The sequence below is a fragment of the Perca flavescens genome, chromosome 18, assembly GCF_004354835.1.
Source record: "Perca flavescens isolate YP-PL-M2 chromosome 18, PFLA_1.0, whole genome shotgun sequence".
Taxonomy (NCBI): Eukaryota; Metazoa; Chordata; class Actinopteri; order Perciformes; family Percidae; genus Perca; species Perca flavescens.
Window position 1 is genome coordinate 17,547,509 of NC_041348.1, and position 25,097 is coordinate 17,572,605.

The 25,097-nt window shown below is 39.8% G+C and overlaps 3 protein-coding genes across 6 annotated transcripts in view; 2 read left to right on the forward strand and 1 right to left on the reverse strand.

Moving 5' to 3' along the window:
- The first annotated feature begins 1,093 nt into the window (after positions 1-1,093).
- Positions 1,094-15,968, forward strand: LOC114573109 (potassium voltage-gated channel subfamily H member 5). Its single transcript, XM_028605048.1, has 12 exons — positions 1,094-1,229; positions 2,878-3,001; positions 3,557-3,663; positions 3,801-3,929; positions 4,821-4,936; positions 5,168-5,560; positions 5,673-5,765; positions 6,192-6,621; positions 10,405-10,604; positions 11,320-11,572; positions 11,894-12,090; positions 13,970-15,968. Exons 1-12 carry the CDS (start codon positions 1,157-1,159, stop codon positions 15,122-15,124), a joined length of 3,270 nt encoding a protein of 1,089 aa, XP_028460849.1. The 5' UTR covers positions 1,094-1,156; the 3' UTR covers positions 15,125-15,968.
- Positions 15,969-17,813: 1,845 nt separating this feature from the next.
- Positions 17,814-21,412, forward strand: l3hypdh (trans-L-3-hydroxyproline dehydratase). The gene is made up of 6 exons (XM_028606071.1): positions 17,814-17,955; positions 19,229-19,713; positions 19,796-19,965; positions 20,586-20,708; positions 20,795-20,932; positions 21,124-21,412. Exons 2-6 carry the CDS (start codon positions 19,236-19,238, stop codon positions 21,247-21,249), a joined length of 1,035 nt encoding a protein of 344 aa, XP_028461872.1. The 5' UTR covers positions 17,814-17,955; positions 19,229-19,235; the 3' UTR covers positions 21,250-21,412.
- Positions 21,413-22,213: 801 nt separating this feature from the next.
- daam1b (dishevelled associated activator of morphogenesis 1b) overlaps positions 22,214-25,097 on the reverse strand; it is a 49,282-nt gene continuing 46,398 nt past the window's right edge. For 3 of the 4 annotated variants that reach the window (XM_028605083.1, XM_028605084.1, XM_028605086.1), the window contains 2 exons: positions 24,079-24,249; positions 23,464-23,676 (listed from right to left, as the gene is read on the reverse strand). In XM_028605083.1, the coding sequence (XP_028460884.1) occupies positions 23,464-23,676; positions 24,079-24,249 (384 nt within the window). Of the gene's footprint in view, positions 23,677-24,078; positions 24,250-25,097 lie in introns of all 4 variants that reach the window. The other variant, XM_028605085.1, reaches the window with a different exon arrangement.

A 25,097-nucleotide genomic window follows, 5' to 3' on the forward strand; every position in this document is an offset into this window, starting at 1 on the left:
ATATAAATACATACAAGACACACGCAATGATCACGTCATGCAACTGCTGAATTAGGGTACTAGCACCTATTTGGTCCAATTCAGGCACTGTAAAGTGTTTTGTATGTAGCATCTTCATCCAAAAAGTAACTAGTCTAACTTTTGGTGACACATGAATGCATTGAAATAAAAAAAAAATGCATTATTTATCTTTGAAATGTAATGGATTAGTTAAAGTAGCATAAAATGAAAAAAGCCTAATCAAGATACCAACACCTCAACATTGTACTTAAGTACCGTACTTGAGTAGTTGTTTTTAGTAACTTTCGATTTCACTTGTAGCCTAATTTACTCCATTCTCCTTATATGCGTGTGACAGCATCAAGCTGCAATACTCTAATTCATTAATTAATTCTAATTTTTAAAATTACAAATACCAAAGATTAAAACTATATTAACACATATTTTCAAACATAATTATAAACCATTCTCAGGTAAATTTAAAACGTTTTTTTAATGTAGGCCTATCTGAAAAGTGTTTGTGACATTATTATTAGCCTAGTTATGGATAGTGAAAAGAAACAAAAATGGTAGGCCCGCACCATCTCATTTACATAATACACACACATACATCGCCAAATAATTAACCATATCAAAATCAAAAACAAAATGTAAGTTCATAAAAAATATAATAAAAATTCCAGGTCAGAGTAGCCTGTGTATAGACCTACAGTTCTGAGAAACCATAACACAAAGATACCACAATAACACCGGAAAACGGCGGGCTTTCCTTTCAAAATTAGAGCTTAAACTTTCATTTTTTTTTTTTTTTTTATAATAAAGGCTGACGTGACTCTTAGTATTATTTGTACAAGATAAAGGCTACCTCTTCATTTAGCGGGTAAATAAGTTATCTGCTACAGCATACATGTAGGCTATTGTGACTACGTTTATCTTGTGGCCCTGACCGCCATGGCTGTGAATGTGATATGAAAAAAAACGCCACATTCGGCAATGAGGCATTTATTTTTTTAAATCTCAGTCCGGAAGTGCCTCTTATACTTCTAGTTAACTTGACTGATGTGGTCCACGCTCCAGTCGGGCAGGAAGCTGAGGGGGGTATTTGACATCAGCACGACCACCGAGCAGCTCTGAGTCTCTGTCCGGAACCCTCATAATGCATGGGGGCAAGAGAGGACTGGTGGCTCCGCAGAACACTTTTCTGGAAAATATTGTCCGGCGCTCCAGTGGTGAGTCTTGTTCTGAAAGGAAAAACAAGAATTAATAGATGTTGATCTGGCATGTCAATCAAGGTACCGCACATGGCTGCATGGGACGCTGAAGTAAACCTGCAATGTTATTTCTATTTTATTTAATGGGAAGCAGCCGCAACTGACACTTTCTTGTAATTTCTCACTTTTTACAACTACAATTAATATGCATACTGATGATTATTATGCAATATGTCTCATGTCCCAATTCCCTGAATTAATAAACTAAAGTCAGTATAATAGTCTATTCTGATACCCCTAAAAACATATACATGAATACTCTTATTATTAGCAAGAGAATCAGGCAGGTTTACTGGTCTGTCCAATAAGTCCATTTAAGCTTTTATAGCTCATTATATGATCATTTATCATTATATTTATATCTGATAAATTCTTCTGTTTAAGATCAATGATTATAAGAAACTTGAGCTGTGTTTTAGGAAGGGAATCTTTTTATCTGGCTGATTCTTTTGTGTAAACAAGCCTGGGTGGGCTGGGCACTTGTATGTATGTGCATGACTAAATAAATAATAATACAGCAGATCACTACAATACAGATGGTCAGCCAGACAATGTGTATTTATTTTACCTGACACCCAAAAGTGCTCATAATGTGCTGCATGGTGAATTTATGGCATATTGATTTTTTGAAATTTCAGCACTCATATGAGCATCAACAGTAAGACAATAAACATGCATTCTCATTCTTACAAAGGCACTTTGTTTATATTTCAGAAAGGCAATACTGTTATTGAAAAATCCTTTTTGAATTGACTGTCTGCGTGGTCTCTAATAGCTTCCCAATGAGAGTGAGGCTGAGGCTTTATTACAAGTACCAATGAAGTGCACAATGTCAGACAAACTAGTATAAAGAAAGATAATGCAACATGAATTAAATGTCTCACATCTGTAGTATATTTTAGACAGATTAAGTCTGTGACAAAAATCTGATTCTCTCAGACCCTGAAACACTGCAAACAGCTGCAGAGTAGATGCATTCATCATAAGAAAAACCCAAGCGTTAAGTTGTAGATAAACATGATGCTTTAAGTTTGTCAGTTTCAATGCTGCCTGTAGATTGGATAAAATGTGCTCAGTCTTTTCTCTTGAGATGGCAGCTCTGTCCAAACTGCTGTGAAGCTGGAGAACTTGGCAGCTCCTCATCTATATTTAATTAACATTAAGGGTGGAACATAAACATTTTATCAACAACTATTTGTGTCCAGTGACTCGTCTGATTACCACTGTTTTCTGCTGCTTTAAGTATTATTGATTCTGTTTCCATTATGGTTATTAAAAGAATTTTAGTAGTGGTAAAATTGCAATATTTCAGGTACAGACTTACATACTGTTTACACTAAGGTTTTCTCTAATTCATGACACTGGTCTGCAGGATTTATAGGGCACTGTAAATAAAAATAAAAACATGAAAATATCAGGGGTTTATTATTGGAAAAATCTGTTGAGTTTCAAAGATGTTGCATAACTCCAGTTATGATGATTGTAAGGATGCCCCAGCTTTTACTGACAAAAACCCTCAAAAAGTTGATCAACAGGTGCACTTTATTCTGCAGGCTTGTTGTTAGTATTGACTAGTTTTGTATCAGACTGCTGTATTTTGTTGCAGAAACCAGTTTCCTGTTGGGAAATGCTCAGATCTTGGAGTGGCCTGTTGTTTACAGCAATGATGGATTCTGCAAGCTGTCTGGATACCACAGAGCTGAAGTCATGCATAGGAGTAGCACGTGCAAGTAAGATGCCTTTTGTTGTATAATGGCCTGTCCGAGAGCTTGCATTAAGTGAATAATGCACAGATCAGAGTGTGTGGATGCCTTTTCTTTTTCATATTGAATCTCAGCTCCAGCACCTCCAATATACCTTCATATGGTGAGCAGTGATATATCATATTAGTTTGTTTGACAGGGACTGTGTTCATTGATCAACAGAAAGAAAAGGAAAAAACTGTAAATGAGCCAGATTTCGCCCCAACAGCCAATTTCTACTTGTTGTCCCTGGCCAGATGTTAAAAAGGCACCCAAAAACTTGACCTGATCATTATACACATAAGAAATATATATCTTGGAAAGGTCAACTAATCATGGAAGTGGTCAAATTGGACAAACAGATGACCATGAATAAAATACTATGATCTACAATGATCTTTCCGTTGTCAATGCGACCATTGATTTGCAGCAACTACAATATAGATTTAAAGAGTAAGTATCCAATCCTCTGCCCTTCTTTCCCCATGACCAGCTAACAACACACTTTTTGCTTCTTGGTATTCTTTCTCCCTTACCTTGCAGTTTCATGTATGGTGACCTGACTGATAAGAAGACTATAGAAAAAATCAGACAGACCTTTGATAACTATGAGTCCAATTTCTATGAGGTGCTGCTCTATACAAAGAATAGTGAGTATTCCTATTGAGCCCTATGTTTTTACTAATACTAATATTAATATTGCATGATGACATTTACTCCTCTTTGTCCCATTTGTTTATTTCCATTTGTGCTCTCTTAAAACTCTCATTTGAATTGTTTTCTACAGGAACACCAATATGGCTCTACATGCAGGTAGCTCCAATCAGAAATGAGAACAACAAGGTGGTGCTTTTCCTCTGTACCTTCAGAGACATTACGCTCTTTAAACAGCCGATTGAAGATGAAACAACTAAAGGTTAGACAGTTCATTTTCTTGTATGTAGACCAGATAGTTTCAACCGGACTGCATTCAGTATTTCAGTGTAGTTGGGATGTTGGAGGAGATTTTTGTTTAATTATTTTTTTATTTTTTATTTTTTTACACACTAAAAAGGGTTAGCACATTTACATCAAATTAAGATCAAATTATTGTCAAGTGAATGTTTCATTAAGGTCTAGCCATTATTATCAAAGCTCTATTTTACCCATTGAGACCATGGTGGGCGCAGCGCAGCCGAAAGTCTTGAGCACACATGACTGTGCCTAAACAGACATTTGTTTCCGGGTATGTAACATACAACTGTCCAGGTGTTGTGTGTGCGGGTCAGTGAACACTGGTCTCTGTGGGTGCCATGTCCCAGGGGATTAAGTGTGCCACTAAGACTTTTACATACAGCAGAAACAGAGGACACTCAGACCCCATGGGGATGGTAAATGTATGAAAATACTGATTAGACACAGAGGGAATAAAACTCATAAATCAGTCCCCAGCAAGTTGACATTTGACTGCTTTTACAGTGATGATTTAAACAGCATCAAGTCCTACTCAGCATACAGCACTGGTGCCATTTCTTCCTTATTGCCTAGAAATGCAGTTAAAGTCTTCCAGGATGATGCATTCATGCACAGTTGTAGAGATTGGAAAATGACTTCTCTCTAAACTGAAAGTATCTTGTAAACCTGCCTGTATGATTGTTGACGCTGGAGTAAAGAAATTATTTTCCACTATATAGGCTATTGCTATTGGCGATATTAAAAAGTGACAGTTGTGCATTGTTTGTAAAAGGAAAATCTGGTCAATTTTGTGTGAAAATTCCTATTTCTGCTGCGTGCCTGCATAAAATTGTCTGTCTTTGACTCGGAGCAGGATGGACGAAGTTTGCCAGACTGACGCGGGCACTGACCAACAATCGCAACGTGGTGCAGCAGTTAGCACCGCTGAGCAAGACTGAGGTCAGCCAACGGCCCTCCAGACTGGCTGAGGTGAGCAGCGTCCAGGTCTAAAAGAATTGTTTGTTTTCCAATGCTATGTACTTAAAAATAGATAAAAAATTAAAGATAAAAAAATCTAGTCTTTAAATTCCCAATTTAAAGGAAAATTTCATTTATAAATATAAGGTTCTACAACTTAATGATGAGACTACTGTTCCTTGAGGCATTTTACATGTGACTCGGTCTGTACTCATGATGTTAAATATTCTCTCTGAATGAAAGGCTCTCCAGCTGGGATCGGACATCCTCCCTCAGTACAAACAGGAAGCCCCCAAGACTCCTCCACACATCATCCTCCACTACTGCACCTTCAAGACCACCTGGGACTGGATCATCCTCATCTTGACCTTCTACACCGCCATCATGGTGCCCTATAATGTCTCCTTTAAGACAAAGCAGAACAATTTGGCTTGGCTGGTGGTGGACAGCATCGTGGACGTGGTCTTCCTGATTGACATTGTGCTTAACTTCCACACCACCTTTGTGGGTCCCGATGGGGAAGTAATTTCAGACGCAAAGCTCATACGAATGAATTACCTGAAGACATGGTTCGTCATTGACCTGCTGTCCTGCCTGCCCTACGACATCATTAACGCCTTTGAACATGTAGATGAGGTGAGGGAATTTGAATTAATTGTATTGCTAAAATGGCGGATGGGTTTGTACTTAACACTGCATATAAATATCAAAACATTTCTGTTTCTATTTTCTGACTGTTTCTATGAAGGATGTCATCACATCTGCTTCTCGATCAAGCAATCTCCGTGAGTCTTCAATTTTCCACAGGAATACCACACGAACAGAAGATCATGTACTCCCAGTAAGGAAATCCATGTTATTTTCTTTTAAAGCTGCTATCATCAACAGTTTTTCATATTGACAATGGATCAAATAACTACACGTAATGTTAAGAGAGTCACTTAGCGACTAGTTGGTGAACATAGCGGAGCGGAACATAGATATAAAGGCTTGCGTTTTTATTTTAAACTATAAGAGTGGAGAAATGGCTTTGTACAACCAAGTTTGTACAACAATCTCATTTGCACTTGTTGACCTATTCAAATTGCTTGTTTTGTACGGCTAACAGTCTAATCCCCAAAGATATTCAGTTCATAATTATAGAAGAACTCAGAAAATATTCACATTTAAAAAATGTTGAACAAAGTCCATTTTTGTGGCTTAAATGATCTCTTAAAGTATTTGCTGCTTAGTTTGACTCACATCTTCATCCTGTCTCTCATTGTAGGGTCTCAGCAGCCTGTTCAGCTCCCTGAAGGTGATCCGCCTGCTCAGGTTGGGCCGGGTGGCCCGGAAGTTGGACCACTACCTGGAGTACGGAGCAGCCGTCCTGGTTCTGCTGGTGTGCGTCTTCGGTCTGGTGGCCCACTGGCTGGCCTGCATCTGGTACAGCATCGGGGACTACGAGGTCATCGATGAGACCACCAACACCATTAAGACAGACAGCTGGCTCTACCAGTTGGCTCTGAGCATCGGGACTCCTTACCGCTACAACGCCAGTGGTACAGGACAGTGGGAGGGGGGGCCCAACAAGGACACGCTGTACATTTCTTCCCTCTACTTCACCATGACGAGTCTCACCACCATCGGATTTGGCAACATCGCTCCGGCCACAGATGGAGAGAAGATTTTCTCTGTGGCTATGATGATGGTGGGCTGTAAGTACTTACTCCCTTACCTACATTAATCACTGTGTTCCAAACATTTTAGAAAATCTCAAGAAGTATTTAATTGCAGAATTGTGATCTTTTCTGAATCACATGTTAGAAAACAACAATTGTAATATTACATAAATAATATCCTATTATTACTGTTCTTGGTACGAGTGGTGGTTAATGGAGCAGTAAATGGAGTCACGCAGCCGTCTAATACAGATACACACAAGCTCTTTATATAACACGAACACACACATTTAAACAGCTCCTGATTAACACAAGGCCTCTCCAATCATCTTCCAAGCCTCTGAAAAATAGCTCAAACCCTGAATTTATCAATTGCAAGTGGGCAGTTTGTCAGGGAAATTAAAACGAAGCTTTTCAAAACAGCTTAAATCAAAGTGACTACTGTTATTTTTTTCTTCAATGGACATAAAGTACAACCATGACAGTCCAAATAAATCTGAACAGAGGACAAACGCACAGCAGCTCCACTTTTGTTTCAGTGGTGTACAGTATGAAGGAAATGTGTGCTGAAACAAAATAAAAAAAGGTTGCATCAGACTCATGACTGTGCGCTTTCTCTTCACTAGAAAAAGGTGTGCGTTTAAGTCATTGACATACCAATTTCTACCGGCACATGCCACTTACTTGTCTAATTGGAATATCACTCGTGTTCCTCATCACTCTACAGCAGACAATACATGCATCCTTTGATGTCGTTTCCATTCCGTTCATCCATTCATAATATGTCAGTACAACCTTGCACGAGTTGAAACAATCTGGATGAATTTACTTGCGTGCTAGATACTAATGTGCTCCACAGCCTGGCTGGTTGTCTGCCAGTAAAGTAACATATGGTGTAGATGTACAGGTTTCTGCATAAATGCTAAGTAAAGTCTCAGTTTGATCACACATAGCTGATTTTACATTACATTACATGTCATTTAGCTGACGCTTTTATCCAAAGCGACTTACATTTGCTATATATGTCAGAGGTCGCACACCTCTGGAGCAACTAGGGGTTAAGTGTCTTGCTGAGGGACACATTGGTCGATGTATCACAGTGGGAATCAAACCCAGGTCTCCCACACCAAAGGAATATGTCATATCCACTGCGCCATCACCACCCCATTGTGTCGTAAAGTGGAGATCAACATTGTTGTATTAGAGCTGCAATGATTAATCGATTGGTTTTCAATTAATAAATTAATCGGCAACTATTTTGATAAGTGATTAATCGGTGATGAGTAGTTTCTTTAAGAAAAGAAAAACTAAATTGTCTGATTACAACAAGGAAAATATTTTTTAGTTTTTTTATGACAGGAAACTATATATCTTTGAGTTGTGGAAAAATCAAGACATTTAAGGACGTCATCTTGGGCTTTTGGAAACACTGATGGACATTTTTCACCAGTTTCGGACATTTTATAGACCAAACAACTAATCAATTAATCAAGAATATAATCAACAGATGAATCGAAAAATAAAATAATCTCTAGTTGCAGCCCTATGTTGTATGCCAATTTGAAGGCAACAACACAAAACAGCATGTAAATCACATATTGACATATGCACACACAGATGTAATTTTAAATCTTATAACAGAGAATTTCATATACATAAATAATTCTTCACCCTCGTCAGTATTCAGTAGTTTACAGTCCCTCTTGAATCTGGTTGTGTAATTCACATTTAGCTGCAGCCTCTGTGTTTGAACCACTGTGGAGCGTTTAGGACTCGGCTTTGTCGATAATAAAAAGTGACATGTTCAGCGCCCATCACAGCCTGCTCTATGGGGGTCTGTCTGAAGGTTGGCCATCACTTACCTCTATCAGAAAAGCATCGTCTTTGTGTTGATTCACTCATACTTAAATTATCGTTAACACTTTTATGATTTAAATAATTTGTTTAAACGTAAGGAATACATGTCTTTGTCACTGAAGCTTAATGAAAAATACTAGGGACACATAACTATTTTCATGCAGTAAACTAATGTAAACTGTGACGGTGAGTCCAAGTGAAAGCCATTATCTCAATCAACCATGATGCAGTATTTTTTACATTCTGTACATTTTATGGTTTTTATTTAAGATCTGGGGGACTGGCAGTTTTGGATGAGACACAACTGTAAATTGGATCAAGATCAAGCTTATTATGTAGAGGCTTGTGTGACATGAACTCACAAGTGATGCAGTACTACAGTATAGACCTCAGCATGTTTTATAACACTATTGGCATCGACACTGTCGTTCAGTGTCATATTTCTAACTTTACATTAAAACTACCGATAATTTAAGGAGTGATGAACATTAAATAAACCTAATTTCATCTACCCCGAATGTTTCATTCACAAAAATGAGTCTATTCACTTTAAAAAGTGATTTGATTACGTGACATTATTATATCTAAAGATAAACCATGCCTCATTTAAATATCTTTGAACCTCTTCATAAAAATAGAAGTCTATTTTTATGCAGGGGTCTGTATTATTTTCATCACACTGCAGTTACAGTAATAGCTTCACCTTGAGGGTCACTGCTTCCACTGTCAGCCTTTGCTTACAGTTCCTCTGTCACGACTCGCCTTCCTTCACTAACCTTTGGCCCACTCCTCTAAAACAGCATGTAAAGTGATGCAATAAAAACAGTGAGGGAAACACAAACTGACAGCCACGCTTCAAGGTCTGTACTTCCGAAACTAAACGCCCAGTATTCTGGTGGCGTTTCGATCACTAAGATCACTCAGTCACACTGAAGTGTCGGGTTCAATTACAGCCGATAAATCTGCAGCTACAGATACAGTAATTATGTGAGAGTAGACAAAGAGAGAGTTTGCCTGCAGGCTCGAGGGTAGTAAAAAGGACAATGGGCCATCACGTTAGATATGTATCCTAACCTCTCTGATCATGCTGTGGCGACTGGAGACGACTCTTTCCTCTTGAGTGGGTAAAACCTCACGATACGAGATGCTGACTGACTCTTTGAGGTCACTACAGCACAGAACTCTTACTCAGGAAATGTGCTTTATGAATTATAAACGCTCAATCCACCACTCAATGACCTTAACATGAAATCATATATGTAAATTGAAAGTGCATACTATTTTCTTCTTCTGTCAAAAGGTTAAACACCAGCCTTTTAAACAGTTTTCATTTTTTTGATAATTATTTCAGGTGATGAGCTTTACAGGATTACAAATCAATTGGTTTACCCATTAATAATGATGTAACTTAGCTATCTGTAATGGGATTTTGAGAGAAAAATTAATAAATAATAGTTTGCAATTAGGGTATTTTTGATAGATTATATACATAGTTTAAGGCGTAAAAACCCCCTGTTTCTAAAAACAGGAAAACCATCCCTTAATTTCCCTTAACATCCCTAAATTGAGTATCTCCATGTTTAGGGTGAACTACATAATTTGCACAACAATTGAAAAATTAATAAGATACAAGTCAAGGTTTTTTCACCCCCTTAAACCTCCTTAAAACTTGCAATTAATCCATTAAGAATACTTAAATGTGTAATAATCCATTAATTGGCACAATAATTAAATCCAGATTTAGGTGAAATACTTGAATACTGTATGGAATACAAATAAATTGGGATACATTTTTTGACCTGAAAACATTTCAGACCTTCATGTGAACCAAACTCCTGAAATAAAACATATTGTTTCTTCTTATGTTGTTAAATGAATCAGCCCTGCATGTCGGTCCGTTTATGAGGCTGCTTTGTTTTTGCCTGGTTACCTGAAGATTCAACTCTTAATCTTTTGTTTTAGCGCTGTTGTATGCAACCATCTTTGGAAACGTCACCACCATCTTCCAGCAGATGTACACCAACACAAACCGCTACCATGAGATGCTCAACAACGTGCGCGACTTCTTGCAGCTTTATCAGATTCCCAAAGGTCTGAGTGAGAGGGTCATGGACTTCATCGTCTCCACCTGGGCCATGTCTAAGGGCATTGACACAGATAAGGTATTATTGTTATTTCTAGTAGTAGGAGTTCATGACATCTTATCCCTTGGTAAACTCTGAAATGTTCTTACACCTTATACTCATAATGTACCGAATATATACTGTTATTAAAATGTTAAGTAGGAATAGTGTATTCTTATCACAATGTACTGATTAGATACCGTTTGTAGTGCACGTAGGTGCTTTTAAGTCCAAAGTTAAACTGATACAAAGCTCTGTTGCTGGCTGTCAAAAAGAAAGAATGCTATCATTTTAAACAGTATCACTAAAAATGTATGGGCGGGGTCTACAGGTAGACCCGCCGGCACTGTGGACAATAATGAGCCTCAAAGGTCACAGCAGATCACTGAGAGCACTCGTTGACACTCAGGGTTCACTGGAACTTGCTGAGCAATGGCCAGTAGATTGATGAATTAAGGGAAAACACCCTGAGGAAGTGTGTGTCGTGTATATTTTATAATGTATAAGCCCATGTTTATCAAAAGGTTTGCTGTGTTTAACCTTCCACTTAAGACTCAAGTCTTGAGTAATTTTTATACCACATCCTAACCATGGGTAGGGGCATATTTTCACCTTTTTAAAATGACTTACTTATTACTTTTGGCTGGACTGCTTTGGAAAATGTTTACCACAAATGAGTATATATGATATAGCTAATGCAGGTTTCCTTAATGACATATCAAATGCTCCAATTTCTCACCACCATTTCTCTCAGGTTCTATCAATTTGTCCTAAAGACATGCGAGCGGACATCTGCGTCCACCTCAACCGGCAGGTGTTCAACGACCACCCGGCGTTCCGTCTGGCGAGCGACGGCTGTCTGCGCTCTCTAGCTGTGGAGTTTCAGACGACACACTGCGCACCTGGAGACCTCATCTTCCATATCGGAGAGAGCGTCGACACCCTCTGCTTTGTCGTCTCTGGTTCACTAGAAGTCATCCAGGATGACGAGGTCATCGCAATACTAGGTAATCTAACGCAATACTTGGTAATCTAACGCAATACTATGTAATAAACCGGGTCACGTTTTATCTGTGTAGATCAATCTAGAGCAAAGTCACAGTGCAAAGATACATTTGTGATCCAGCAGTGAACATTTCTCTCAGCCTATTTATTCCTGTTATGAGTTTTCTCTTTCATTGAAAGCTCTTTGTATGCTGTATTTCCACAATTCCTGTTGACTATTATGTCCCCTTAAAGAGAAAATGTGCCATGAGATGTTCATGTCAAAGAATTCAACACACTTTCTGCTGGTTATAAACACAGTGATAATGTCTGGCTCCATCCAGGTAAAGGTGATGTGTTTGGAGACGTGTTCTGGAAAGAGACCACGCCGGCCCGGTCTTGTGCAAATGTCCGGGCTTTGACTTACTGCGACCTGCACGTCATTAGGAGAGACGCTCTGATGAGGGTGCTGGAGTTTTACACAGCGTTCGCCAACACGTTCTCCCGCAACCTCATTCTCACATGCAATCTACGAAAACGGGTAAAATTGACTCTTAATGGAAAATATAGCTGTCGTTCTTTTTTTCCAGTGAGTTTTCAGTGTTCTTTAAGGAGCAGTGTGTAGGATTTAGTGGCATTTAGCAACGAGGTTACAGACTGTAGCCAACTGAATACCCCAGCCCTCACCTGCCGAGTGTGTAGTAAAACCTAAGGTGGCCTTCAGGTAACGTAAAAACGCAAAAGGCCCTCTCTAGATATGGTGTTTGGTTTGTCCGTTCTATACTTCTGTTCAAATGGTGGTGCAACATGGCGGACTCCGTGTAAGAGGAGCCGCTCCCTATGTAGTGATTATACACCAATACAAACATAATTATGAATATTATATTTGATTTCTGAAAACAGATCTCCCTAAATCACACCACACTGCTCCTTTTTAAGGTTAAAACAGTAAACCAAAGAAATACTTTTGTAAATATTTCTTAGGACATTGTAATACATTTGTTAGAGAGTAGAAGGTATAACATGAAAAATCGTCCAAATTCTCTGGGCGGGCAAAGCAGAGAAAGGGGAGGTAACCTTGCTCCTTATGACCTCATAATTGGCTCATCTGAGCTTTCATTTTCTCAAAGGCAGAGCAGAATACCAGGGCTCGGTTTACACCTATCGCCATTTCTAGCCACTGGGGGACCATAGGCAGGCTTGTATTGATGTTAAAAAACCTCATATGACATTTTCGTGCCATGGGACCTTTAACAGACTCATATTTACTTATAATATATAATCTATCTAGAAAAGTTCAGAATTAGAACTGTGCCTCAAGTTAACAAAGCAAACAGTCATACAGTATCTTAACAGTGTGTTTACAAAAATGTGCAGGTTTATAATGAATATATAATGTTTTTAAGTAACTAATGTACTTTAAATGTCCTCTCTGACTCTTCTAGTTAGTTTCAGCTCCAATTATAAGAGGTTTTACTGTATGTAATGATACTGAAATCATACAGTTAGTGAAGCAGCTCTAAATCTAAACAATTTTAAAGCAAATTGTGGCTACATGTTAAAAGATTCATGGCTTGTACTTAAAATGCATTCAATGAAAACAAAGCCATATATTATTCATTTGAGCAGCTTTAGAAACTGTTTGTGCTGCATAGGTTTAAGATTTACTCTGCCCTTTTTCCTGTTACAGTATGTGCTTGGTTAACCTGCATGCATGTGCATCTAAACCGCACATGGACACAAGCTAAATGTGTTAAAATCCATACAAGCAGTGCCTGAAAATAATTACTCAAATGCATTTGCTTTTTATTTTATTTTTATAATTTTAATCAGTGATGTGTTATACAGCAACATTTTTAACCTTTCAGATTTTTTGTTGTTGCATTTTGTGAAGCCGATTTGTTTAAATAGGTTTCTTTTTTACCATAAAAATGCCCTAGAGCTTTTTGGGATATTGGCCATGGGCAATTGAATCAAGATTAGACTGAGAAACTTTCAGTAATAGAGGTTTTCTCTCACACTGTGGCTTTAAACTTAAATTCTAAGATAGGTAGTGAACCAACAGATGAGTTAAATGTTGAGATCATATTTTTAAAATATGTTTTATTGTATTTATAGTTACTACCACGGTTTAATTCAACATTATAGATTAAAGTTGTAGAAGCTGCATCAACCTTCTTTCTTTGAGAGAATTGAGAAACTCTCAGGGCCGAGATATCGCTTCATTACTTCATTACTGCTCCATTAATGGTCTCCCTCATGCATAGATGCTTTCAAGTCTTGTATTTCAACATACAAAGTAGGTCTGGATGGTTGCTTTAAAGCATGCATTGTACACTCCGTTTCATCCAAGTAGAAATGTGGCCTCGTGTAAATATCCCACAGCCCTTTCCTCATGCACAGATTCTCCCTCCTTGCAGGTAATCTTCAGAAAGATTGCAGATGTGAAGAAGGAGGAGGAGCGCCAGAGGAACGAGGTGACTCTCTCCATTCCTGAAGACCACCCAGTCCGCAAGCTGTTCCACAGGTTCAGACAGCAGAGAGACGCTCAAACACAGGGAGAGTCTCACACTTACTTTGGTCCTAACTGTGTGCAGGTGGAGCCGCAGCGCCACCACCACTCCGACTCAAACTCGTACACGCAGTGTCAGTCTGTATCTCCTCAGCAGCAGGAGTACAGCTCCACGGTGCAGAATAATGCACCGTGCACAGAAGGAGGGAATGCAGGCAGCGGCTGCAGCATGGCTGCACCTCCACAAGCATTTGTCCACACTGAGACGTCAGAGCAAAGCTGCACACAAGAGGCTGGGGAGTCTATAGCAAGGCCTTGTGCAGAGAGCCAGCTTTGTCAGAGGGTCAACAGCCCTGTACAGAGCAGCGGTGCGGGCGGAGAGGGAGCTGTAGGTGGCGTTACCAGCAGCAGAGGTGCTCGAGGCTGGGCAAAGTTTAGAAACGCCGCTTCTGCTCCAACGCCGCCTCCTGCTGTTGAGCCAGAAAAGGAGCCACAGACAGCAAATGAGTGGCCAAAAGAATCCCAGTCCTCAGAACAGTTGGCAGCCGCCAATAAGAACCAGGATTCAGAGGAAAGTGGAGAGACGGGGAGCACAGAGGGGGGCAACGGTGCTGGAGAGGCAGGTGACGAAAGCGCCATGCACAAAACTGACTCCTGCGACAGTGGCATCACAAAGAGCGATCTACGCATCGACCGAGCCGGAGAGTCAAGAAGCTCCTTTGAAAGAAGCCCGATGGAGAAGAGCCCGATGGAGAGAAACCCGTTTGAGCACAGTCTCGGGGCGGATTCCCTCAAACAGTCGTTTGTTCAGCCGTTGTCTGAACAAACGCTCCTTCAAGCCACCCTGCTTGAGGCCAAGCTGGAGCTGAAGGGAGACATTCAGAATCTGAGCGGCCGCCTGTCGGTCCTTGAGTCTCAGGTAAACGAGATCCTCAGGCTCCTGTCGATAAAAAGAAGACTCTCTCTGCCACCGACTTCTTCCCCGAAGGCCAGAGTGAGAAATCAAGACTCAGTCGCTTCCTCCAAGCTGGTCACACCGAAACCAGACGATGGGCCTTTTTGAATTTACTGATTTTAAAACCCACAACTTGGTTGCATGCAGAAACCCCTACTTATTGTTATCTAAGCACTACAAAAACCCAGGGATTTTTCTAATAGTCTTTGACTTATGAGGCACTTTTAAGATCCTTTATATACTATATTTGAGAATGCCAAACAGAAACAGTAACAATTATTGAACAAACAATTAAAAAACACTTTTTGTGCTGTTATTGCTAGGTAATTAGTACATTTTAGAAGCATTATAAACAGTGTAGAGCTACGTATTGGATACTCTGATGAAGGCTTTTGTTGAAACATCTGAGCCTGATAGGAGCTGAGGTCACATACATATTCAAAACATATTTTGAGTTTAGGCCTTTTTGTAGAGCTGTCATTTTCATAATCTTCCTGGACGTTTTTTTTCTGAATGTTAATTTACAGTTTTTGGCAGAACACTTGACCAAAGGGATAAAAGTGAGAGGGTTCACCTGCCATAACTTTCATAATAATTTAAACAACTTTGACTTGCTCATACAGCATGTTAGAGAGCAGACTCATTTCAGACTTTTATCATCTGAACAGACTGGAGCTCAGTAAACGTTTCCACATGCACCATGTATGTTAAATAAATGTCTCCCTTTAGTTATTAATTGTCAGGTAATAATAGGTGCCTTACAATAATAAAGCCTCATTCAGGATTGTTTTGATGAGACATAATCTTTACTGTTTTTGCGCACATGTTTTATAATAGAAATGATAACCCCTTTGTGTTATACCCCTTTTTGGAGGATAATGGGTGGATTTTCTCATTTGAATCGGTCACTGCACTATGCATTCTTAACTGTTTAGAAACTATTTAAATTGTGTTTGAGCTTTATTCCCTTGTATGTGAAATAGGAATGCAATAATGGTGGTTTAATAGAATTTTTGTTGTTACTTATCATTATCTAAATTTTCTTTTAAAATATTTATTTTCCTTAAACAAGATATAGAATATTTTAACATGAAATTACAGCAAACTTACTGTACATTCATTCCCTCATGTAACTATACGTCTTGCTCAGGTGTATTTGCTCTAATGTTGAATTTCAGTATTTCAGTATGAATGAATTTTTATCTTTGTCTACTAGATTATATAGTTATGCAAATCATGTTTTTGGATTGCAGAAGATTTTAAATGATGGGTTATTGTACACATTGCTATGTAACTCTAAAAGAACCAGAACGGTACATGGAGATGCAAATATTTGCATTTCTTCATTCTGTTTGGACAAGAATAATGTACATTAACAAACAGCATGGTTACAGTTTTAGTTCATGATGTTTTCTAATATTCTGTGGGACTGCGAATCATGTAGGTATGAACTGTGAGGATGTAAGCATGTAGCTGTTAGTTGATTCAGTGCATCTATTTTAAATAAGATGCATGAATGACATTGCATGCATACAGGGAACCTGTCAACAGTGAAATGAATAATGAAAACTGATTCCTGCTCGCCATCTGGTGTTTAGTCTCCTTTGTTATGCAACAAAAGTAAGTCTTAGGCCCTGAACACCCACACAAGTGTTTATAGTGAAAGGGGCGATGTGCAGTTTGGAAATTTCTTCGCTGTTTTTCGCTTTTTTGCTCACAGGTTTCTCTATAGAGCTCCCCTACAGCTTCGGAATAGATATTTGGCAACACTGTGTAAAAACTCGCTCATCAGTCTGCCGATTCCTCTTTCTCTGTTCCTCCAACAATGCTTTCCTAGCTTTCTGCTCCTTTTTGCCGACTCAGCCATGACGATAGTGTGTAAAACTCCATCACTACCTTGTTGTTGCTAGCTGGTTCCTGGATGGGGGAGTGTATGTGTACAGTGCCGTGAAGAAATTCGTTAAATCGTGAGACCTGATATCACGCGATACTTCCTGGCGCTGAGGCCGGCGGCTTGCCGACCAAAAGTTGCAAAAAACACTGCTCACAGGCGCTAGGGGGAAGCAAGACGACCACCATTCAACCCGAAAAAAGTCATATAACTATTCCAATGACTCCGAAGCTGTTCAGTTAAGGTAAATTAAGCTAAAAAAAACCTGCATAGTTCCCCTTTAATGTGGCTGATTGGGCCTTTTCCAGCACCTTTTCCTGTGTGGGTGTGGTTAGACTGAGTGATTGACATCTTCCTGAGTCCACTGTTAGTGTTGTTGCACCTGTTAGGGCGGGACAAATGACACCATTGTCATCCTTATTGGTAGAAAGAATTTGTGACCTAATAAGTTTCCATCAAAACTCCAGCCCACCTTCAACCTGAAAAGAATCTAATCAGCCAGAATAACCAAAAACACCTTTATGGGTGTTCAGAGGCTTTAATGTGAATCTAAAGCATTGAAAACTGTGTTGTTGTTGATCCAGTGAGTCCAAGCAGTATTTGTGAACGTGAAAAGTTGTTGAAATCAGTTTCATTATTAAGTTACTTCTTTTCTTCAAAGATTATTTTGTTTAACAGTAAAGACAGAAAGGAAACATGGGGAGAGGGCACAGGGAGCATTTTGCAAAGCGGATGCCTTCACATTTCCAAAATTAAGAAAGCTGTTCCTTTCCATTGACTGTTTTCTTCATCATCAGTGCTAATATGGAAATAGTAGCTTATAAATATTTTTCAGTTTCTTAAAGCAAGTTCAAACGTCTGCAAACAATGCCTGGCATTCTGATTCAGCCCTCCAGAACACAAGGTGGCACTAATGACTTAATTTTGTCTTTGCAAACTGAAACACGCATGCGCAGAACAAAAACCAAAAAGACGAGTTCTGCACTTCTACTGCTGTCTATGGTTCTGCAGAAGTTTGGCCCATAGTATCAGAGAATATCTAAACCAGGTAAATATAATTGCTGCTACTCTGAAGTTGTACTAATTCAATGAGCGCTGGCCTTTTGCAGCATTTTACTGGAGAGCATGGTCACATATTCCGTCCTACAAATATTCGCGTCGTTTACCCATTCACTTCTATTAAAGCCCAACTTTATTTTATGATAATTGGTTTCGTAATAATCCAGGTTAAACCGATTGAATGTGCAGATGCAGTTTCCTGACCAATAACGGGAAGTTCCCTTCAAAATCATGTTTCCCTTGTCCTCATACAATTCGTAACTGATTGAAAACATATTATGTTTCATCAATTATGGTGATTAAAAAGCATCAACGAGAGATGTACAATTTTACAATGCTGGAAAAACACAATCTACAAATAGGCAACAATACAAACTTTATTTTTTGTGAGTTATTGATGAAATCAAACACCAGTGGGACAAAATGATGGGATAACAACTATACTTTGCACGTATGCAAAACCAGACAATTACACCATTTAACAATGTGACATATAGCGCTATTTCACATTTCCCACACAGTTTTAACACAGGTGATCATCCGACTGGGCACTTACCTGTTCTTCTCCATTTGCTGTCAGTTCAGGTAGCTATTTGCTCCAATTATACCCCGTTGTCCTACTGCTGTCATGTTTGGTAATCCTCTCAAAAAGATGCTTGAGATCATGAAATCCTGTTTTTGACCAGGTAACCCCTCCACACGAGAAGCAAAAAGGGCGTCTTCTCTGTTAAAATAAGCTCTCTCTCTCTCTCTCTCTCTCTCCCCCTCTCTGCCCCCCCACCCGAAATCCACTGCACCTTAAATCGGATTGACCCATCACCTCGAACCATTATACAGTTTCTTCTTAAAAGAATAAGAAAGCTTTTTTAGAAGACATCACCCTAGTTTATGTCATGACTTGTTCCTTTAAATAAAGTTATAAAAAACCTTAATTAAGCTCTTACAATGGACAAATCCTGAGCATTGACATATAGAGCCGGCTGCACATTGTTCGGAAATGTTTTTTTGTTGGTTTTTTTTAGTACATTATCACACAGCTCTTTATAACATTCATGAAAGTAGGATTCATTGCAGGTCAGTTGTATTTGCCTGCATTAGTTTTAGCTAGGTGTACCTAATAAACTGGCAACTGAGTGTATGTCCCTTAATCTGGAAACCTGTGAGAAGACATAGTTTGCAAATAATCTACTGACAATAATGAGCCTTGTCAATACAAAAATGATGTAAAAGAACTGTTTATTTTTATTTTTTTTTTAAATCAGCACCGAGATGGAACTGCAGCTTCCACCTCATGAGGGAGAGCAGCTCTCAGTGGTTGACATGCACACAGGTGGAGAGCCTTTACGGATCATCCACAGCGGCTACCCAGAGGTCAAAGGTGACAGTGTGCTGTCCAAACGTCGTTATGTCCGGGAACATCTGGATCACCTCAGGAGGGTGCTGATGTACGAGCCGCGGGGACACTACGACATGTACGGAGCCCTGATTGTGGACAGCGAGGTACCTGAGGCGGATCTGGGGGTGCTGTTCATGCACAACGAGGGGTACAGCACCATGTGTGGCCACGCAGTCATCGCACTGGGGCGCTTCGCTGTGGACTACAAACTGGTGAAAGAACCACAGTCACCAGAGACCCAAGTGAACATCCACTGTCCCTGTGGTCTGGTGAAGGCTTTTGTCGAGTACTCTGATGGTAAAACAGGAGGAGTGAGGTTTCTCAGCGTGCCAGCGTTTGCATTTGCTACAGGTAGGACACTCGCCCTGAAGAAACCAGACTGTTTTCAGGTGTTTTTCTATTCCGCAGGAGTTACTAAATTACTTTTCACCAGATGTGACGGTGACGGTGGAAAGGTTTGGTGAAGTGACGGTTGACATCAGCTATGGAGGAGCCTTCTACGCCTTTGTAGACGCCCAGAAGTTTGGCCTCAATGTGACCAAGTCCAGGACCCGAGATCTGGTAGATGCAGCCACAGCAGTGACCAATGCTGTCAAATGTCAGGTAAGAAGTTTATTGTGTTAAATTACTACACATAGTATTAGTAGTTTCAGTTCTGATGCAGAATTTTTTTTTCTAATAAACAATTTGCCTAGCCTGGATGCCAGTCGAACTTAGCCCCACCCACAACATTCGAGGTCGGGAAGTTCCGACTAGAATCTGAGTATGACCATGTCAGGCTACAATTTGCCACTAATGAATACAATAACATCTATAATGTTGGTTTTGTGGAAGGCACACAGTATGAAGAAAGTGGAATAAAGAGCATTATTTAGGATTGGACACCCCTATATTTACAATATAGGCAGTTTGTCTGGTGAAGCTTTTTCCCATTTTTCAAATTGCATTCGTCTTACATTTAGAAAACTTTTAAAAGGCGTGTATATGTTGTATTTAAATAGTTTTTGTAAGAAATAATTTTGGGTGATGAGGCCTGGATTGCAGTCAGTGTTAGTTCTTTCAGTGGGATTGAGGTGTGCAGTTTAGTTCTTCCAAACCAAACTGGGAGAAAACATCTGAAATAGCCCAAGACAAAAATCTATATATGTAAAAGGGACTGTCCACATACCTTTGCCCACATTGCCTTTGTTGATTTCACATTTATTTGTGTTGTTCTCTCCTAGGTGAAGTTGCACCACCCAACCAGTGATGATCTGGCCTTCCTCTATGGCACCATCCTCACAGACGGCAAAGATAATTACTCCTCCGATCCCACCGCCAATATCTGTGTGTTTGCTGAAGCACAGGTACTTTACGGACACCTTGTCATTTGACACTTTGAGGAGGAGAGCTATCTGAAACCTGGCTTGACATGGTTTAAACGTGTTCTCAGGTGGACCGCAGCCCCACTGGTTCTGGTGTTACAGCCCGAGTGGCTCTCCAGTATCACAAAGGTCTCATCCAGCTGAACCAGACCAGGACGTTTCAGAGTGGAGCCACTGAGTCCCAGTTCACAGGGAAAGCTGTTGAGGTACCAGTTTTCTTCAGTGCCCGTTTGCGCCCCTCTGACCTAAGTCACTCTGGTAACATGATCCTTTTTTGACTATTGGGATTCTGCTACTGTGGCAAAACAGTTTGTCCATTTAAAAAAAAAAAAAATACTACTTACAAATTTCTGTTTACAGAGACATGTTTGTGATTCTCTTTTGTGTTTCTGTTCAGGAGACAAAGTGTGGAGACTTCAAGGCTGTCGTGGTGGAAGTTGCCGGCAGAGCTTTTTACACCGGAGTTTCACGCTTTGTGCAGGAGCCAGATGACAAGCTGACTCATGGTTTTCTCCTGAAGTGAGCCTCAATTACAGGTTGTGGTATAAATATGGTTGTACATAAAAGTACTTTAAACATTAGTTATAAAGTTGCGTTTATAGCTTAAAAAAAACTATAAAAAATCCCTATGCTCTCCAAGGAGAGTATTGGATATGTAATAAACTGTGTTAAAGAGATTGTATCAACATTTTCTGTTGGTTTTCCTGTGTAATTATGGCCTGTGCCCAACCACTGACTCATAAGGTTAGAAACAGACAAACGTACGCTGCTGTTCACTGCCTGTGACTTTTACTTTGCAACGCGATGACCTCAGTCGTATTAAATTAATAAATGTATGTACTATTTTGTTTAGATTTCATGGTGGGTGAAATTATTCACCATTCATGAGGACTTATCTGGTTTAAATAGTCATTTGGATTTGTATTAAACGTAGGAGGCTGGCGTAGGTCAGGTAGTGTGCTCAGTAGCAGCTACTGACCACTAGATGGAGCCATGAGCCTGGTGGCAATCGGAGCCTTTTGAAGTTAAATACTTCACCCTTGTGTTGTCTTCCTGTCTACCATGCAACTTTTTGTTTTTCTGGGTAAATTTTTTTTTTACTTTTTCAACACTTTTCCCGACATTTTTGTCACTTTTTTCAACGTTCATCAATTTTTTTCCTAAAAATGGTATAAAAAAAACCAAACAAAAAAACACCAAATTCAACAAAAGTATTGAACTGATCATTTGTTTTACTTGTGAAGAGAATTGCATGGAACCATCCATGTTATTTCTGTCGACAATTTGGTTTAAAGAAACCCAAATTTCTGATAAAATTTTTGAAAATGGGTCAAATTCGACAAGGACTACAGGAGGGTTAAGAAACAAACACAAAAAATATCTTCCATCCTTTTTTCTATGTCCACGTATTGCTATTTGACCCAACGTAAAGACTGAATAAGAATTAATTCAAGTGCATGTGCTAATTAGCCGAATACAAAAACTCATAACCGTTTTCTCCCATTTATTATCATCAGGTCATTGTACAATGGAAGGCAATATTTAAATTATAAAAAGTCCAATGGAGGTGTTTGACACTGGATGGATTCACACAGCTGAGGGGACAAATTAAAATCAAAAGGGTTCACGTCCACATGTGATGTTTTCTACAACAATGAAAACATCACATGTGGATCACACAGTTTAAAATCAGGTTTTTTTTTTCTTTTGTTTTTGCAGTGTAAATCCAGCCAGTGTATAGAAAACAGAAACGTAAAGGAGGGGACTCCCTTCAGACAGGAAAAGCAAGTTTGTTGCATCCACTGGGTATTGTTTTAATGGCATTTAGCATAGTAATTATGACTTTATATGTGCATGTGTAACAAGCACGCAACCGTATATATAGATATATGTAATCTATGACACGAGTGTCCACACTTGTTGAGAAATTGCAGACTAGGCCCAGGCCTTAGAGAGTACCCACTTAACAATTAAAACAACAGTTAAGGCCAGCTCTTAACGGGAAAAAGTTCAAATAAAACATACAGTGATCAGATATATAAATGCTGCATGTCAATAATGATGAATAGAAAAGAAACTTCTCAGCTGCGTCGCTTGCCGTCAAAACCACGTCTGTCTAACAACGCAGTGTCTCAGTCCTGTGATGGTTCTGACTGCAGGAAAACAGCAGCGTTAAGAGGAAGTTCAGATTCAGTCTTTCTCCAAAAAATTCTCTCTTGGACAACTGAAAGCAGCCCCTCTCAATCTATGAAATCAGTCCGTACAAAATGGCCCCTTGTGTTTTTAATGGAATCCTCTTCCTGTTTGGATTGAGCATCAAGGCTGCACGTTTCACTCTGTGCATAGATTCTGACGTACAAAAACAGCACAGAACGCTTCCTATCAAACAAGCGTGAGCATCTCTTAGACCTGGAAACTTTCCTCCAGCGGAGAAAACATCCTGCTCTTACACAACTTTGTTTTATTTAAACATTTCATTTGACCAAACTGATCCTCCAGCGGGAATGATCTGATTTATGTCTTTAGGAACAACCTTTGGCATCTGCTCCGTTTAATGTCAAAATCTCAGGATGAAAGGTCTGAACGTGTTGTGTGGCTCTGCAGCGATGATGCAAGGCCGAGCTGGGTGGGAACGGAGGAGGGTGCAGAGGAATGTGCATGTCAGTTCGACCCAGAGGGAAGCTAATGATGAGCAGGAGGTGGGCGAGCCAGGCAAGAGTGATGACCTCAACCCCGCTTAGAAGTTGAGCTTCGTGACCGGTCGCTCTCTGCTCGCGTCGGTGGTCTGGCTGTTGATGCGCTTGCGGTTGCGTTTCATCTTGGACAAGTCCTTGTCGAAGACCTCGCCTGATCGCAGCGCTGACACCAAGTCGTCAAACTCGCCGCCGTCGTCCTCCCCGTTGGCCTTCGCTTTCCGGGCCTTTCGCTCCTTCTCCCTCTGCTCTTTCAGCTGGTGACACAGAAACAAAAAGTTATTGTATTAAAAAAAAAGAATTCCCTAACCATTCATTAACTATTGCATCAAAGAAATAGTTTGACATTTTTGGGAAAAACACTTATTCCCCTTCTTGTCAAGAGTTAGATGAGAAGATTGATACCACTCATGTAGCAATACCACTCGGCAAGAAAGCTAATATATTTCCCAAAATGTCAAACTATTTCTTTAAAGCAAGACTTTGTACGTGTAAAGACTAGAGTGGCAAAACTACTTTTCATTTGTGAAAGGAAGATTGATTTTTTTTTTTTTTCCTATAATATTTTAGATTATACTCCATAGTTAAATACTCTAATTGTTTTATAACTGTGGTTGTTTTTGTCAAGAATCCTATGGAAACGGGGAACGATCACACACCTGAGCTTCCATTTTGGCCCTGCGCTCCTCCTCCTCTTTGCGTTTCCGAATGTTCTCGTTCTCCTGCTGAGCCTCAGCGAACGACTGCAGGAACTGGTCAAAGATGCCAAAGAACTCATCTGGCTGCATCTTACCGGCGTCCTCGCCAAAGTGCTTTACTGCCCTCAGGAACTGTGGGACCAAAGAGAAGGGGGCACACAGGGATTAGATTTACAGCAGGACACAGTAGAACCGTGTTTTACTCCGTCTTTGACGGTTTTACAGGAGACTCATTAGATCCTCAGCTCTTTGAAATAAGAGCAGGGTACCAGTAGTCGGGCTTTGAAGCCCGTGTTAACCCAGATCTGACCGGCTACTGATTACAGCTCAGGCCAGAGACTGGAGCCAGAGCCCAAATTAAGGCAACGTGTTAGTTTAGTGTTTTTCAGAGTAAGTTAAAAAAGAGAACATCCAGATGTGCGATCATGCTGAGAACATGTAAGATGTGTAGAGATCCGTCCATGACACACAAACTCTATCAGGCAGGGCAAAGATGCATTTAACCTACTTAAATTATTTGTAATCACTCAAATTAATAGTTTATTAATCTGCAGTGCATTCATGTGATACTTTTTTTTTTTTTTCTTTCCTCACAATGGGACATGATTTCTGTTACAAAAATGCCTAAAATGTCACTTTCTTTCCTAACATCTTGGTATTCTGCAACAGAGACACACAAAGCAGATGCACGGAGCTGTTTAAAGGGGCAGCATGTTCTCTGGTTCCCAATCATGAACACAGAGGACCAGTGTGGGACACCGTAAATGATTTACAGAAACTAATGGTTGCCATGTGACCAGTGGGTCAATGTAGCACAGCACTATGGGTGAAAAACCATGCTTGAGATAAAAAAAAACAAAAAAAACTCTGCACTAAATGTGGACAGACTCATAAATTTAATTTCAGGGTGTCAAGCACTCCCTAGAAAGGTGAATATGCTCAGGTTTCTGGTAGTAAAAAGCCCATTTTTGGTAATGGCT